Below are 14,842 nucleotides of genomic sequence, written 5' to 3'. Positions count from 1 at the left end.
ACCATTAGGCTGCAGGCTTCCTGGGGCTCATGATGTCACTATGGCCTTGGAACTCACCTCACTTGGAGGGACTATTGCTATGGGCGTTCTGGTCCCCTAAACAAGAGTCATTCTGGGCTGCTCCTAGAGCAAGGTATTGCTGATGCCAAACGTGAAGAATACACGTTACAGTATTGCTCTCATTGGTTCTTATTTTAGGGAAAGAAGAGAGGTAGAGAGCCAGGTAGTGGTGGGTGAGGACAGGTAAACAGCAGTAGTGGGACATAAGAGAGTAGTCACAGGTGATCACCAAGGGAGGAATGGTCAGAAAAGTAGACATATACATATTTCTATTCTTTCCTGTGCTTTTTTGTTTATTTTAATACACCCACCTCACCCACCCAGCTGAGCATCTTCCGTTTTTCACACATTATTACAAACTATAAATGCCTGCTCTCTGTTAACATAATTGTGGCATTTCTTTTCCCAGATTAAAGAAACTGGTGCTAACCTAGCTATCTGCCAGTGGGGCTTTGATGATGAAGCAAATCATCTACTTCTTCAGAATAACTTGCCTGCGGTTCGCTGGGTAGGAGGACCCGAAATTGAGGTAGGAAGTTCCATGTGAGGAGACTTCTAGAGGAAAGGGCTCAGCTTACAATGCATGTGTGTATTTACCGCTGCTTTGATAGCACTTGCCTTAAATACCCACATCGTGGCAAGGCTCCACAGGTTAGAGGAGCATGAGCTGGGAGAGAAGTGCTAGAATCTCTTACTGTTTGAATGACAACTATGTCTTTTTGGTGTTCGTGGCATTTTGAAATGCTTTCCACGTGTCATCTCACTGGGCCCTGTCATGGACTTTCTGAGGCAGGAAGACCCAGTCTCATCTCCTCATAGGTCAGCCAGGTACTAAAAGCCATCCTAGGCACTGGTCCGGACCCTGGGCATACACTCGAGCTGGTTTCACAGAGAGAGGCAGGGCTACACAGAGGAGTGGGGAGGTCTGGAGCTTAGGGGATTTGCACAGGGTGGTAGAGCCGGGCAGCACCAAAGCCAGACCAAGACACCCAGTTCTTCAGAACCTTGTTCATTTAACAGGGTACTTTGGGTTAAACTTGAAATTTTTTGGCCACTGGGACAGCAATTGTGGTGAAAAAGATGAAGATGGTTCTACATCAGGTTTAGCTCATTTGTGGTCTAGTTTTGAAAGTTAAATATTCACCAGTAATGTCTTCATCCCTCTCCCTTATCGACCCCAATTAGCTGATTGCCATTGCAACAGGAGGGCGGATTGTCCCACGGTTCTCCGAACTCACAGCTGAGAAGCTAGACTTTGCTGGGCTGGTACAGGAGATCTCATTTGGGACAACTAAAGACAAAATGCTGGTCATCGAGCAGTGTAAGAACTCCAGAGCCGTAACCATTTTCATTAGAGGAGGAAATAAGATGATAATCGAGGAAGCAAAACGATCCCTTCATGATGCTTTGTGTGTCATCCGGAACCTCATCCGTGATAATCGTGTGGTGTATGGAGGAGGGGCTGCTGAAATATCTTGTGCTCAGGCCAGCCCCCTTAATTTCTCTTTTCCATGTAACATAACTTATTTATAGATTCTGAGGACTAGGACATAGGCATCTTTTTTTGGAGGGGGGTCGTGTTATTTGCTATCACAGCCTCTGTATTGATTAGGATAGGCTCTGCTCTGCTGCAATACTAAATTACCTCCAGTCTCTGTAACAACACAACAAAGGTTTATTTCTTGGGTATGGAGAAGAGTGCTGTGAGTCTGGATGACTCTCTAGGACAGCTCTCTTCCTTGCTGTGACTCAGTGACCCAGGTTGCTTCTACCTTGTGATGCTGTCATTTCAACATATGGCTTCCAGGTTACTGCATTGAGGAAAGTAAAAGCACAGAGAACACATATCCATATTCAGTGCTTTCATTCTATGTCAAGAGGAAGAGACCCGGGTTCCGGAGTGGTTGCCGCTGCCTGAGGGAAAGTAACACCTGCTGCTGCAGCATGGCATCCGTGGGGACCCTCGCCTTTGATGAATATGGACACCCTTTCCTCATCATCAAGGATCAGGACCGCAAGTCCTGCCTTATGGGACTTGAGGCCCTCAAGTCTCATATAATGGCAGCGAAAACTGTAGCGCATACAATGAGAACATCACTTGGACCAAATGGACTTGATAAGGTGATGGTGGATAAGGATGGTGATGTGACTGTAACTAATGATGGTGCTACCATTTTAAGCATGATGGATGTCGATCATCAGATTGCCAAGCTGATGGTTGAACTGTCCAAATCACAGGATGATGAAATTGGAGATGGCACCACAGGAGTGGTTGTCCTGGCTGGTGCCTTGTTAGAAGAAGCTGAGCAGTTGCTGGACCGAGGCATTCACCCCATCAGAATAGCCGATGGCTATGAGCAGGCTGCCCGCATTGCTCTCGAACACCTGGACAGAATCCGTGATAGTGTCCTTGTTGACATCAAGGACACGGAACCCCTGATTCAGACTGCAAAAACTACACTGGGCTCCAAAGTGGTTAACAGCTGTCACCGACAAATGGCTGAGATTGCTGTGAATGCTGTCCTCACGGTAGCAGACATGGGGCGGAGAGATGTGGACTTCGAGCTCATCAAAGTAGAAGGCAAAGTGGGCCTCCAAAGTGGTTAACAGCTGTCACCGACAAATGGCTGAGATTGCTGTGAATGCTGTCCTCATGGTAGCAGACATGGGGCGGAGAGATGTGGACTTCGAGCTCATCAAAGTAGAAGGCAAAGTGGGCGGGAGACTGGAGGACACAAAACTGATCAAGATCGTGATTGTGGGCAAGGATTTCAGTCATCCACAGATGCCAAAAAAAGTGGAAGATGCTAAGATTGCAATTCTCACATGTCCATTTGAGCCACCCAAACCAAAGACGAAGCATAAGCTGGATGTGACCTCTGTGGAAGATTATAAAGTCCTTCAGAAATATGAAAAGGAGAAGTTCAAAGAGATGATTCAACAAATTAAAGAAACTGGTGCTAACCTAGCTATCTGCCAGTGGGGCTTTGATGATGAAGCAAGTCATCTACTTCTTCAGAATAACTTGCCTGCGGTTCGTTGGGTAGGAGGACCTGAAATTGAGCTGATTGCCATTGCGACAGGAGGGCGGATTGTCCCACGGTTCTCCGAACTCACAGCTGAGAAGCTAGACTTTGCTGGGCTGGTACAGGAGATCTCATTTGGGACAACTAAAGACAAAATGCTGGTCATCGAGCAGTGTAAGAACTCCAGAGCCGTAACCATTTTCATTAGAGGAGGAAATAAGATGATAATCGAGGAAGCAAAACGATCCCTTCATGATGCTTTGTGTGTCATCCGGAACCTCATCCGTGATAATCGCGTGGTGTATGGAGGAGGGGCTGCTGAAATATCTTGTGCTTTGGCAGTTAGCCAAGAGGCAGATAAGTGCCCAACCTTGGAGCAGTATGCCATGAGAGCTTTTGCCCATGCATTGGAGGTCATCTCCATGGCCCTTCCTGAAAACAGTGGCATGAATCCCATCCAGACTATGACTGAAGTCCGAGCCAGACAAGTGAAGGAGATGAACCCTGCTCTTGGAATCGACTGTTTGCACAAGGGTACAAATGATATTAAGCAACAACATGTCATAGAAACCTTGATTGGCAAAAAGCAACAGATATCACTTGCGACACAGATGGTTAGAATGATTTTGAAAATTGATGACATCCGTAAGCCTGGAGAATCTGAAGAATAAAGAAGAAATGTAGAATAGAATGTAGTAGTAAGATCCACTACTGTGATTAAATAAATGGGTGTCCTGTGATGCATCTACAGTTATTTATTATTACATCTTTTTTCAGACACTGTAGATGCTACAATAAAAATAACTGTTTGGGGAAAAAAAAAAAAAAAAAAAAGAGGAAGAGACCCAAGTATTTTCTACTTACTACCGACTGGCCAGAGCTGATCACACTGGCTCAATTTAATTCCAAAGGATGCTGGGAATTGTAGTCTTCCTATGTATCCAGGAAGATGAAAATGAAATAGATTTGGTAACCATGTAGCATCCTTATTGCCACAGCTTCTCAGAAATGATACCTGAACTGAAATTTAAAGGGTAGTTGGAAAGAGGTGATGAAGTAGGGAAGGGTTTTGAGGCAACATGAGGGAAGACATGGTGTTACAAAATATCATCATTTGTTCAGGAAACTATGTGCAGTTAAATCAGCTGGAGTTGAAGCATCAAGTGAGAGCATTGACAGAGGAGATGGAGGATGTGGAAGAAAAGTGAGCCTAGAAGGAAGGTTTGAATCATGTTCGAAGTTGACGGGAGCCAGTGATGGGTACTGCACGGTCATATTTTACTCTAAATAGATCCATAGAACATAGATCAATGAGAGCTGAAACATATTCTCTCTGTGTGCATACTTGTGTGTGTGTGTGTGTGTGTTTGTTTCTGCACTACCGTTTTCCTGCTACTTAGAAAAATACCTGTGTGCCAAAAAAATCTAGATGCTTGTATCACTCTAGATGTTGTGTGGATGATGGCATTTAGGTAGGTAGAGGATAGAAACTTCAGTTTCATTTAGAAGGTTGTTGTGTTGATTGAGGCAAAGATAATGAGGGCTTGAACCATGGTAGAGACAATGTGATGTGGAGAGGGAGAGAGTCTAGACACACTTAAGAGGAAAAATATGTAGAACTTGGTCATTGATTGGATGTGGCAGTGCAAATGGCACAGAGGAAGAAAAGGGATATCAAGTATGACCCTCAAAGATCTGGTTTGGGGGGCCGGCCCGGTGGCGCACTGCTATAGTGCGCCGCTTGGGAGTACGGCGGTACTCCCGCCGAGGGTTCGGATCCCACATACAGACCGGCCGCTCACTGGCTGAGCGAGGTGTGGGCGCAGCACCGAGGGTTGCGATCCCGTTGCCGGTCCCGGTCCAGTATGGGCGTGACACTGAGGGTTGCGATCCATTGCCGGTCACGAAAAAAGACAAAAAAAAAAAAAAAAAAAAAAAAAAAAAAAAAAAAAAGATCTGGTTTGGAAAAGTTGGGTGGGTGGATTGTGTTAATGTCAAGCAAGATCCTAGGAGGAGGGACAGGTCTTGGGCAATGATAAGGAGTATAATATGAGACATGAAATTTGAGGCACTTTGTAGGGTATCTGGAGCTCACGAGAGAGATTTGGGAGGGAGATAAACATGTACAGGACCTTATCGAAGTGAAGCTTATAGAAGGCATGGGACAGCTCCGTGAGACTAAGAAGAAGCAAGAAGTGAGACTGAGCAGACACAACTCATAACCTAAGAAACTTCAGCATTTAAGAGGTCACCACAGAAAGAAGAGATTGAAAAACAAGCTAGAAAGTAGGGAGAACCAAGAGGGGATTCCAGAGAGGTCTCATATGATGGAAGCTAATGGAGGTAAGGAATGCAAGAAGGTTGATCAGCAGTATCTTTACGTTGCAGAAAGAGCCAGGAGATAACTATGAAAAGGGAAGACTGATTGAGCCAATTAGGAGGTTCACTGGTGAACTTGGAGAGGGCTAGGTTGATAGAGTGGTTAGGTCTGAAGCTAGGTTGCATGGGCTGAACAGCTAATGGGAAATAGAAAAACAGAGACAATATTAGCAAGAAGTATGATAGAGGAGTAAAGGAAGGGATAAGAGGGGATTTAGTGACAAAGAGATTCGGGGGATGCTGAAACACGTGAAAATTCTTAAAGACATAGCCAGGAACCAAACATAAGCTCTTTGCTTCTGGAGCTGGAAATGATGTCCATGAGTTGGAATCTACCACTGAAGCTTTGATTAATCACATCAGAGAGTTTGACATGTCTTGGTTCTAATCTTTTAAATCCTTGAGGGCAGGACCCACCTCTTAACCACTTGGACTGGCAAAGGCACTCCTTCCTTCAAAGCTGGTGTACCAGTGGACTTAGCACCCGTGCTTCTCAGGACGCAGCTGAACATAACAGAAGTTGCATGCAAGGGGGACTCAGCAAGCAACTTCATGATTAACCCATCTCCTGTTGGGAAGGAAGAAGGCTGTAAGTGGAAGCTGGAAAGAAATGACATCCTTACCATTGTGCGGGAGATACGAAGTCATTGAATCCTCAGAGCCTGTGATGGCTGAAAGGAACTAATGATTCCCTCCTCACAAAACTAAGGACAGGATGAAATGAACTAGTCAGTATACTTAAAGTGCTTAGCAGCAAGCCCAGCACATAAAAAGTGCTCAGTAGGGCTGGCCAGTTAGCTTAGTCAGTTAGAGTGTGTTTCTGATAACACCGAGGTCCAAGGTCCAATCCCTGCACTGGCCGGCCAAAAAAAAAAAAAAAAAAAAAAAACAAAGTGCTCAATAAACAGTAGTTCCCTTCTGTGACAAAGTTCCTTCATTAATCTTCTCCCTGAAGTCAACTTGTGAGTGTTGCTGATAAGCCTTGATGGCCCATAATTTCATCAAGGACATGACATCTCTAGAAAAGAGAGATGAGATGAGTCATGGCATTATATGGACAAGGAGTCAGACAGTTTGGTGCTAAGCCCAGCTCTGATTCTTACAGAGAATGGTAAATGCTCTCTCATTTCTGCCACATTACCACCCATCGAGCCCCAGCCACGATTGCATGGTTGTTTGCCTTTGGACAGAGAGTTATCCCTTCATCTCTCTGATCTTTACTTTCCTATAAAATGAGATTATTGAGAGATAAGTAAAAGTCCTTTGAAAACTATAAATCACTGTACAAATATGAGATTAATTAAATTTAAGAGGACTGTCTAGGTAATTTGTATAGAAAAATGTTTATGATTTGAATTACCCAGTTGGTTGCTTCAGCCTTTCAACTCCTATTGCTTGTGTTGACATGGCTTTTGGAATCTAGAAAGAAATTCTACCATGAGCATGAAGTTAGAAACTTAATTTTCCTGGATGTGACTTTTTGCAGTATTTTTTAATGACTCTTCTGACTCTTCAAGCTGACCAGATTCTTCCTGTGACTAGAGTTCTCAGTTGGCCAGAGTCAAAACCCACCTCCAATTTTTTGGCAGTATCTCCTGTTAAAACCCTGCTCCTCTTTACTAGGAAAGAGTGAGTGTAGGCATACAATACCTTTAAACACTTAAGGTGGTGCCCACCTTTATTTACTGGCTAAAAAAGAGTTATCTACTGGGCACTGTGACAAATTACATTGTGATTTCTGGTTCTCTAAAATGGAAGAGGGAACACAATTCCTCCCTGAGAACTTTTTGGTTTGGCACTTGGGGTTGTTTGAGCTGTGATAAAGGCTAATATTTATCCTGCCAGCTTCCCAAATCAGACCTGCTACTTAGAATCTGCTCAGTGGTGACCAAGTATTAGTTAATCTCAGTGCCGTGTTTGTTATCACAACCAAGAACACAGGCTGGTATCAAATGCCAATATATCATCCCTCAAAGACTGGCTTGTTGAATCATGTGGCAGGACCTGGAGGGGGATTTCCAGTTTAATTCATTCTAGTTTGTAGAAAGATAATACACAAAATAATGAAATCTGGGAATTTGTTGGGGGATTCAAAGATCAGCTACCAATCCTGAAACATCCCAGATAAGTAATCAGAGCCCAGAGAGGTTTAGTGTCTTTCCTGGAGCACTAGGTGGTTAGTTGCAGAGTCCTAGCTGGAGTTGCCATGGCTAGAGTCACTATTTACTGAGTAACAATTATGTGCCAGGCATTGGGCTCTTTGCATATATTGCCTTAGTTCTCATAACCCTATTCATTGATGAAGTCTATTATTCGCCAATGTAGAAAACAAGGTTTGGAGAAATGAAATAATTTTTCCAAGGTTACACATGTAGGAAACATGAAAAGAAATTCTTGAGTGTACACAGTATCTATCAGAATGCTTTGCATTGTAAATAATAGAAGATCCATCTTCAAATGGCTTAGTTTATAAAGGAAATACGTTTCTTACATAATTGCATACAGCCCCAGTAGGGTTGGCTTCAAGGTTTGATTCATTGGATCAATTAATTAGATTGGAATCTGTCTTCTCTCTCTTCTTTCTCAGACTTCCTTCCTTAGCATTAATTCTCTTCAAAGCCTTTTTCACTATAATTGTAAGGTTGCTGCCAGTAACTCGTGAACCTACAGACTCCAGGGTTCAAACTTAGTAGATAATATAAACTCTGTTTTTCATATAGCACAGTGATAAGTCTCCACTGGTTCCAGTTGTCCTGATTTGTTTTTTTGTGTGTGTGTGTCTATTGTTGAATCGATCACTATGACCAAGGGGATTGACTATGTTAATTCATTTAAGTCAACCAGGGCACACTCCTGAATCCATACAGAACTGAATCCATCTACCCCTATACAGCTTATTATCCACATAAGCCTGACTCTACTATCTGGACGTCTTCACTAACACAATTTTACTATTCCACTGTAGCATTACTCTTCCAGGGAACTCTCACCTAGAAAAATAAAAGTTGCAGACTGTTTCACTGTTCATTTCAGGAATTTCCTCCCCAGACCCCACCAAAAAACAAAACAAAACAAAATGAACAAACAAAAGCCATTAGATAAACATCAAAGTTGGAAATTTCAATAAATAGCAAGTCTACTCTCTAAGACTTTTTGAAATCCTGGCTTAAAACCCTTGATTGTCTTACCAGTCCCAAACTGTTATATCATGATCCTTATCCCATCCTAATTAAGCCTCTCCCCTTTGAAAGTTCATCTTAGGCCAGACTCCAAAATCTCATTAACATTCCAGTTTTGCCCTGTGATGCTACTAAGACTCTACCAAGAGAGTATTCTCCTAACTGTTGTAAGAATATACTCAGCTTTGTCTTATCAACTGGTTATTTGGATGATATTTTCAGGGATTCAGCAATCAGAATTAAATCCACTCAAACTACCTTACTAGGAAAGTGAAGGTAGAGTGAGAAAGAGGGGAAAGGGCGTGGAGGGTGAGGACAACCCCCAAGTGTCCTCACATGCTGTATGGATGGGGCTCCACACTGTACATCGTACTTAGGCACAAGCTCGAAGAAAGAGACCTTGTAAATCAGGCATTTGACATCACTTATTTGGCACTTCTTGTAGGGAAGGGGATGCATGAGAAGCCAGATGAGCATCTGAGCAATGGAGGGTGCCATGGACTCAGTTTGGAACATACAAATGCATGGACTCCCCCAGGATGTCCCCACTGACCCTTTGGAAGCTATGGATTTTGTCCAATAGGGAGAGTCTGGACTTATTCATGGCAATTCTTGGGAAGTGGAGTGAAGTAAATTCTGAGCTTAGAGTCAGAGACCCTGAGTTCTAGGGTAGAACTCCGTTCACTTACCAGTTATGTGGTCCTGGGTAGTCACAGCACACTCTTTCTCTGAGCCTCAGTTTCCTCACATGCAAAATGAGGATGGTAAAACCCATTTTACCCTGTGTTGGAGGTTCAAGGTAAATAATAAACATGAAAGGAAAATTCAAAATGCAGAAATATCATATACGTGTAAGAAATTATTAATTTTGTTAGCCATCCACAAATTCTTGCTCAGTTGCTATTGTGACCAATTCTGTCTAAATTCCAGCAGGATTTAGAGTTTAGGCCACTGGAACAGAGAAAAGCTAATTGCCCTAAACCAGGTCTACGACCATGACCACTGTGGCACAGTTCTCTTGACACTACACAATTTTCCTATTCGTGGGTGGCCTGATTCTCCTGCTTTAATTCACAGGCAGGTCAGTGAAAAGAACATAGTACTTAGATTCAGAGAAACAGGATCTAAGGTTTCAAATAAGAGATATACTGGTGTCTTGTTTCAGACAAGTTACTTAAACTGTCAGAGCCTTAATTTACTTTTCTGTAAGATGTAGAAAATGCAGCCAATTCACATGGCTGTTGTAATGATTGTATATGAGAAGACTCTCAATACACATGGCTGTATTTGAATTTGACATTTAGGTAATGTTCTGTGTGATGTTTTTGTGACAATATTACACTTTTTCATTATGTCACCTGAGTGTACCAGTGACCCCAGGGAGAGGAAGCACGTGAGGGAGTGCACCCATGTCACCGTGTAGCGAATTGATTACAGTAATAAGAACTGTTGTAATTCTGAGAATGAAACATCCAGTGTCTGTTGCAGGGATAATTACTGTTCCTTATAATTGCAGGTATTCGTGGATTTGGCATTTCCTAGTATTCTGAAGTTCACGTGAAGTGGCAGTGGTTGGAACATCTTTTGTACCTTTGTATTTCATAGTACACTTTAAAGTAGCAAGTGTCTCAGGATGATGTGTTTCTTCCTGCCCATAAGAACTCTGATAAACGTTTCTTCCTTTTATCATTATAGACCTTCTATTCCCTCAGCAAACTGCTCAGGAATGCACTTGACTCTTGAATGTTGGAAGCTGCATGGTTCTATCTGCACAGTTATCAGACAGTGTGGTTTTGTTTGTATGACTACTGGCTTGTGTGGGTTATTTAATTAACAGGGTAGCTTAGATTTTGTGATAGAACAAAGTGAAAATTGCAATCAGTTTAAGTAGTTAAGAATCATAGAAAAGAACGTCACTTTACCAAGGCTCTGTGTTCCTCCCTTTACTGGGAAGGAGAGAGGACCAGGAACATGAAGGCTTGAGAATGTCTTGAGATGTCTCTAGTCATCCTGGATGAATTCAACATAGCCTGTGTGTGGTGAAAGAAATTCTGGTGGTCTCTGCTGGTCCAAAGGCAGGATGGAGTGACAGGGTGAAGGTAAAGATGAAGGGATAAAAACAACATGGCATTGAGAGAACCAGGTGGGGAAAAAAAGGAAGAGAATTAGAGAGATGGAGAAGAGAAAATAATGTATAGAAATAATTTTGTTTTTATTTGTTGGATCCTTCCAAATCCCTGCATTGACTCCTTTGAAAAATATTAGAATACAAGTATTTTTTAATTCTCAAGGATTTTAGAGGTCAAAGCTGTTACTGAATACAACTCCATGTAGAAATTGGTTGTGTAAGGTCACATACAAATTTTTGCTTATCAGAGAATTGAGAATTTACTATATAATTGTGGTTTTGCTTATTTGTTTGTTTTGAGACCAGACTGACAGACTGATTAATGACAGTTAAATAAATTACTGAAGCACCAAGCAGGCTTGCCAAGCTTAGGGAATGAATAAAGACAGTCTCAGAGGAAAGGGCTCAATACTAAATTGACATTTTTCCTTATGAACTATTAAAGTCTGATTGGCCAGGGATTTTGGTGTTGGTTTTTTGTTTTGTTTTGGTTTTTGTTTTTCCAAAAATTGTGCAAAACTATCTTTACCTTCTCTTTGATATTCTGGAAAGATTTGAATCCCTATGTTATAAAATATATGACTTTCTCTGAAACCATTCAGAAACTTGAATCATAGCTATCATTTCTTGACCATCTTCTAGATGCCAGTTAGGTGCTAGACACTTTATATCCATTATTTTTTATGTTCACAACACTCTTTCTCTATAATCTATATCTCTTAGCCTTTTCCTTGTATTTTCCTTTGTCTTGGTAGGATGCATTCTGAGTGATTTCCTCAGAGCCATTCTCCAGTTCACTAATTCTCTCTTTAGCATTGTTTAATCTAATGTTTAACACATACATTGAGTGTCTAATTTGAATGGCTATATTTTTCATTTATAGAAGTTCTGTTTAGTTCTTTAATAACTGTCGGCTGACTTTGGCAATCTATTGCCATTTAATTATACTTTCAATCACCTCTTTTTCTTTTCTTTTTTTTTTTTTTTTGTCTTTTTTCCATGTCCGGCAACGGGATCGCAACCCTTGGCGCTGCCCCCGTGCCTCGCTCAGCCAGTGAGCGGGAACCGGTCTGTATGTGGGATCCGAACCCTCGGCGGGAGCGCTGCCACGCTTCCCAAGCGGCGCACTAGCGCAGTGCGCCACCGGGCCGGCCCCCAATCACCTCTTTTTCTGAAAAGGGATTCTAAAATCTCTCTTTTATTAAAATGCAGTGTGTAAACAAAATAGAAAAATAAAAAAAACTATTAAAGGGATGATAATTAAATACAATCATCCAAACAAAACCAATATTTTTACTTTTGTATATCCTCTAAAACTTTCCTAAAGCATATAGATATAAAACACTTAAGTATTGTCTATTATGTGTCAAGTATTAATATAAATGTGTCATATTTATTAGTTTATCTAATTCTCAGGATAATTCTATAGTTACGCACGCTATTTCTATTATTTTAATGGTTGTTTGAGAAATTTTAATAATTTTACTTAACTTTTCAAATTGTAAAGTTAATTGATATCTTTACTCTTATTCCAAATAACATAAATACCTTAAACCTCTTTAACTCTGATCACTGTCACTTTAATTTCCATATTTTATTTACATTTATTTTAATTATCTTTTGCTTTTAGTTTAGCCATATAAGACATTACTATTGATTTGTACAAGCTAGATTTGCTTTTTATTTATTCTTGAATCTCAGACCTTTTATTTGGGAGTATTTTCTTCCTGTAACAGCAATAATACTAGCAGTTGACACTTAAGTAATCATTATTACATGCCAGGCACTAGACTAAGGGCTTTAAGCCATTAATCCTCATGACATACCTGTGAATTAGACTTTATTATTTTATCCATTTTGAAATGAAATTTAAGCACAAAATGTTTAAATAACCTGTTTAGGTCACATAGCTGAAGAGCATCCTTTAGAATTTCCTTTAGTGAAAATTCGCTATTAACAAACTTTTTATTTGTCTGAAAATGTCTTGATTTTACCCTTATTTCAGAAAGATATTTTTACTTGGTATAAGTTGAAAGTTATTTTTTCTCAGTACTTTTTCCTCGATGAAGAATTTCTTTCACTGTCTGGTTTTTAAACATTGCTGTCAGGCAGTCAGTGGTCAATCACTGTATTACTGCTGTGAAGGCACCCTGTCTTTTCTCTGTGGCTGCTTTTAAGATCTCTTCTTTGTATATGAGGTTCTGTAGTTTCACTGTAATATATTTACATGTAAATTTCTTTTTATTTATCTTGGATGGAATTATTTAGGTTTCTTGAACTTGTGATTTTGTGGCTTTTGTTTTGTTTTTCATTTGTTTCTCAGAAAAATTTCCCACTATTATCTCTGCTAATATTGCCTCTGTTATTTTCTCTCTCACTTTATGGAACTTTAATTAAATATATATATATTAGACTTTTTGACTCTGTCTTCCATATATCTTAAACTTTATTTTTACATTTTTCATTACATTATTTCTTTGGGTCCTAGTCTAAATCATTTTCTCAGCACTACCTTCCTGTTGGCCATTTTTATTTTTAACTGATTTTAACTCTCTACTAAACCAATTCATTTAGTTTTAAATTCAATTATTATTTTTAATAGTCATCATTTTATAATACTTATTATATATTAAAATATGTTATTAGATTATTATAGTATAAAATATAGTTACATTGTATCAAAGTTTAAATTATAGTTATAAAATACAATTGAATTCTATATAATATATAATATGCAATATTAAAATTATAGGTTACATGTAATTCAACATAACATGTATAATATATATTACAATAATATATTATATAGTTATATATTATTCATTTCTAGCAGTTTTTCTTAGCTCTTTAAAAAATTGTCTTATTCTTAAAAGTACCCATTCCCAAGCCTGTTTTTAACTTCCAAAATAAATATATTTATTTTATATAATGTGTCTAATATTTCTAATATCTGAAGTCTGATTCTGCTATCTCTGTTACTACAGGTTCTTATTCACGATGCCTTGTTTATTTGCACATTTAGTGAATTTTTACTGTGAACTGTTAATTTACTTTAGAACTTCATCTGGAAATTCTTTAAGATTTAAAATGAATATGAGTTTCTGCAGAAGGGATTGGTGTTTGCTTTTGTCAGGTAGAGTCCGATGGCACTACTGGTCTTTAAAACAAATTTTAAAATGAACAGTCTAAAGTAAACCTTGCTTGTGGTTACTGGAGCCACCAAATGAGGATGAATTCAGACTGAGCAGCCCATGAGAAGGTGCTTTGTGGTTATGAATTCTTAAGGGAGATTTCCTCCCCACTACTCTGTACCAGTGTGTGAGACATGAAGACCTCCTTGCAGTCTTCTCTGAGGCAATAGAGGCTCAAATGTTACTTCTAGCTCACATTTACTATGAGGGTGTAGATTCTGAGGGCTCAGCCTTCGGGATTCCTATTAAACTCCTCAGAACTCTAGACTTCTGTCTCTCACACACCACGAGGCAGCAAAATGATGCTCATATTCACCAGGCTTGGCAAATAACATTGAAGTGAGAGTTGGGTCCAGGGTTCTGCCAGCCTCTCTGAGTTTTCACCTTTATTCAGCCCCTCATATGACTATTCTTTTATTTCTTAACAGCTCATATTGGAAGTCCTAGCCAGAGCAATTCAACAAGAAAAATAAATAAAAGTCATCCAAATTGGAAAGGAAGAAATAAAATTATCTCTGTTCTAAACAAAAGAGGGAAAACAGTTTATATTTTTGATAGAGTGAAAAAAAAAATGAACAAAATCCCAGGGATCTGCAAACTATAACAACAAAAATGCAGGAACTACTGATACATGCAATAATACAGATGGATTCATCTGTCCTGGATTCTGTGGATTCCAGAGAATCACACTGAGTGAAAAAGTCAATCTCAAAAGGCTACATAGTGTTTGATTCTATTTATATGACATTCTTGAAATGACAAAATTATAGAAACAAACAGATCAGTAGTTGGCAGGGGTAAGGAGGGGTGTGGGTGAGAAGGAAGTGGGCGTGGTTACAAAAAAGCAAAATGAGGGATCTTTGTGGTGGTGAAAATGTT

General features: G+C 40.0%; 2 protein-coding genes across 2 annotated transcripts in view; both read left to right on the top strand.

The window, feature by feature from the left end:
• Positions 1–1,593, top strand: part of LOC103601231 (T-complex protein 1 subunit delta-like) — a 114,471-nt gene extending 112,878 nt beyond the window's left edge. The window contains exons 4-5 of the mRNA XM_008585616.1: positions 470–589; positions 1,246–1,593. Coding sequence (XP_008583838.1) covers positions 470–589; positions 1,246–1,593 — 468 coding nt within the window. The remainder of the gene's footprint in view (positions 1–469; positions 590–1,245) is intronic.
• Positions 1,594–2,032: 439 nt separating this feature from the next.
• LOC103601230 (T-complex protein 1 subunit epsilon-like) lies at positions 2,033–3,840 on the top strand. Its single transcript, XM_008585615.1, has 2 exons — positions 2,033–2,108; positions 2,661–3,840. The coding sequence occupies exons 1-2, from the start codon at positions 2,033–2,035 to the stop codon at positions 3,755–3,757; spliced, it is 1,173 nt and encodes a 390-aa protein (XP_008583837.1). The 3' UTR covers positions 3,758–3,840.
• The last annotated feature ends 11,002 nt before the right edge of the window (positions 3,841–14,842 follow it).

This window comes from Galeopterus variegatus, unplaced genomic scaffold (genome assembly GCF_000696425.1).
Source record: "Galeopterus variegatus unplaced genomic scaffold, G_variegatus-3.0.2 Scaffold3641, whole genome shotgun sequence".
NCBI classification, from domain to species: domain Eukaryota; kingdom Metazoa; phylum Chordata; class Mammalia; order Dermoptera; family Cynocephalidae; genus Galeopterus; species Galeopterus variegatus.
The sequence above is the reverse complement of the archived record's forward strand: the minus strand, read 5'-3'. Positions and strand labels throughout refer to the sequence as shown.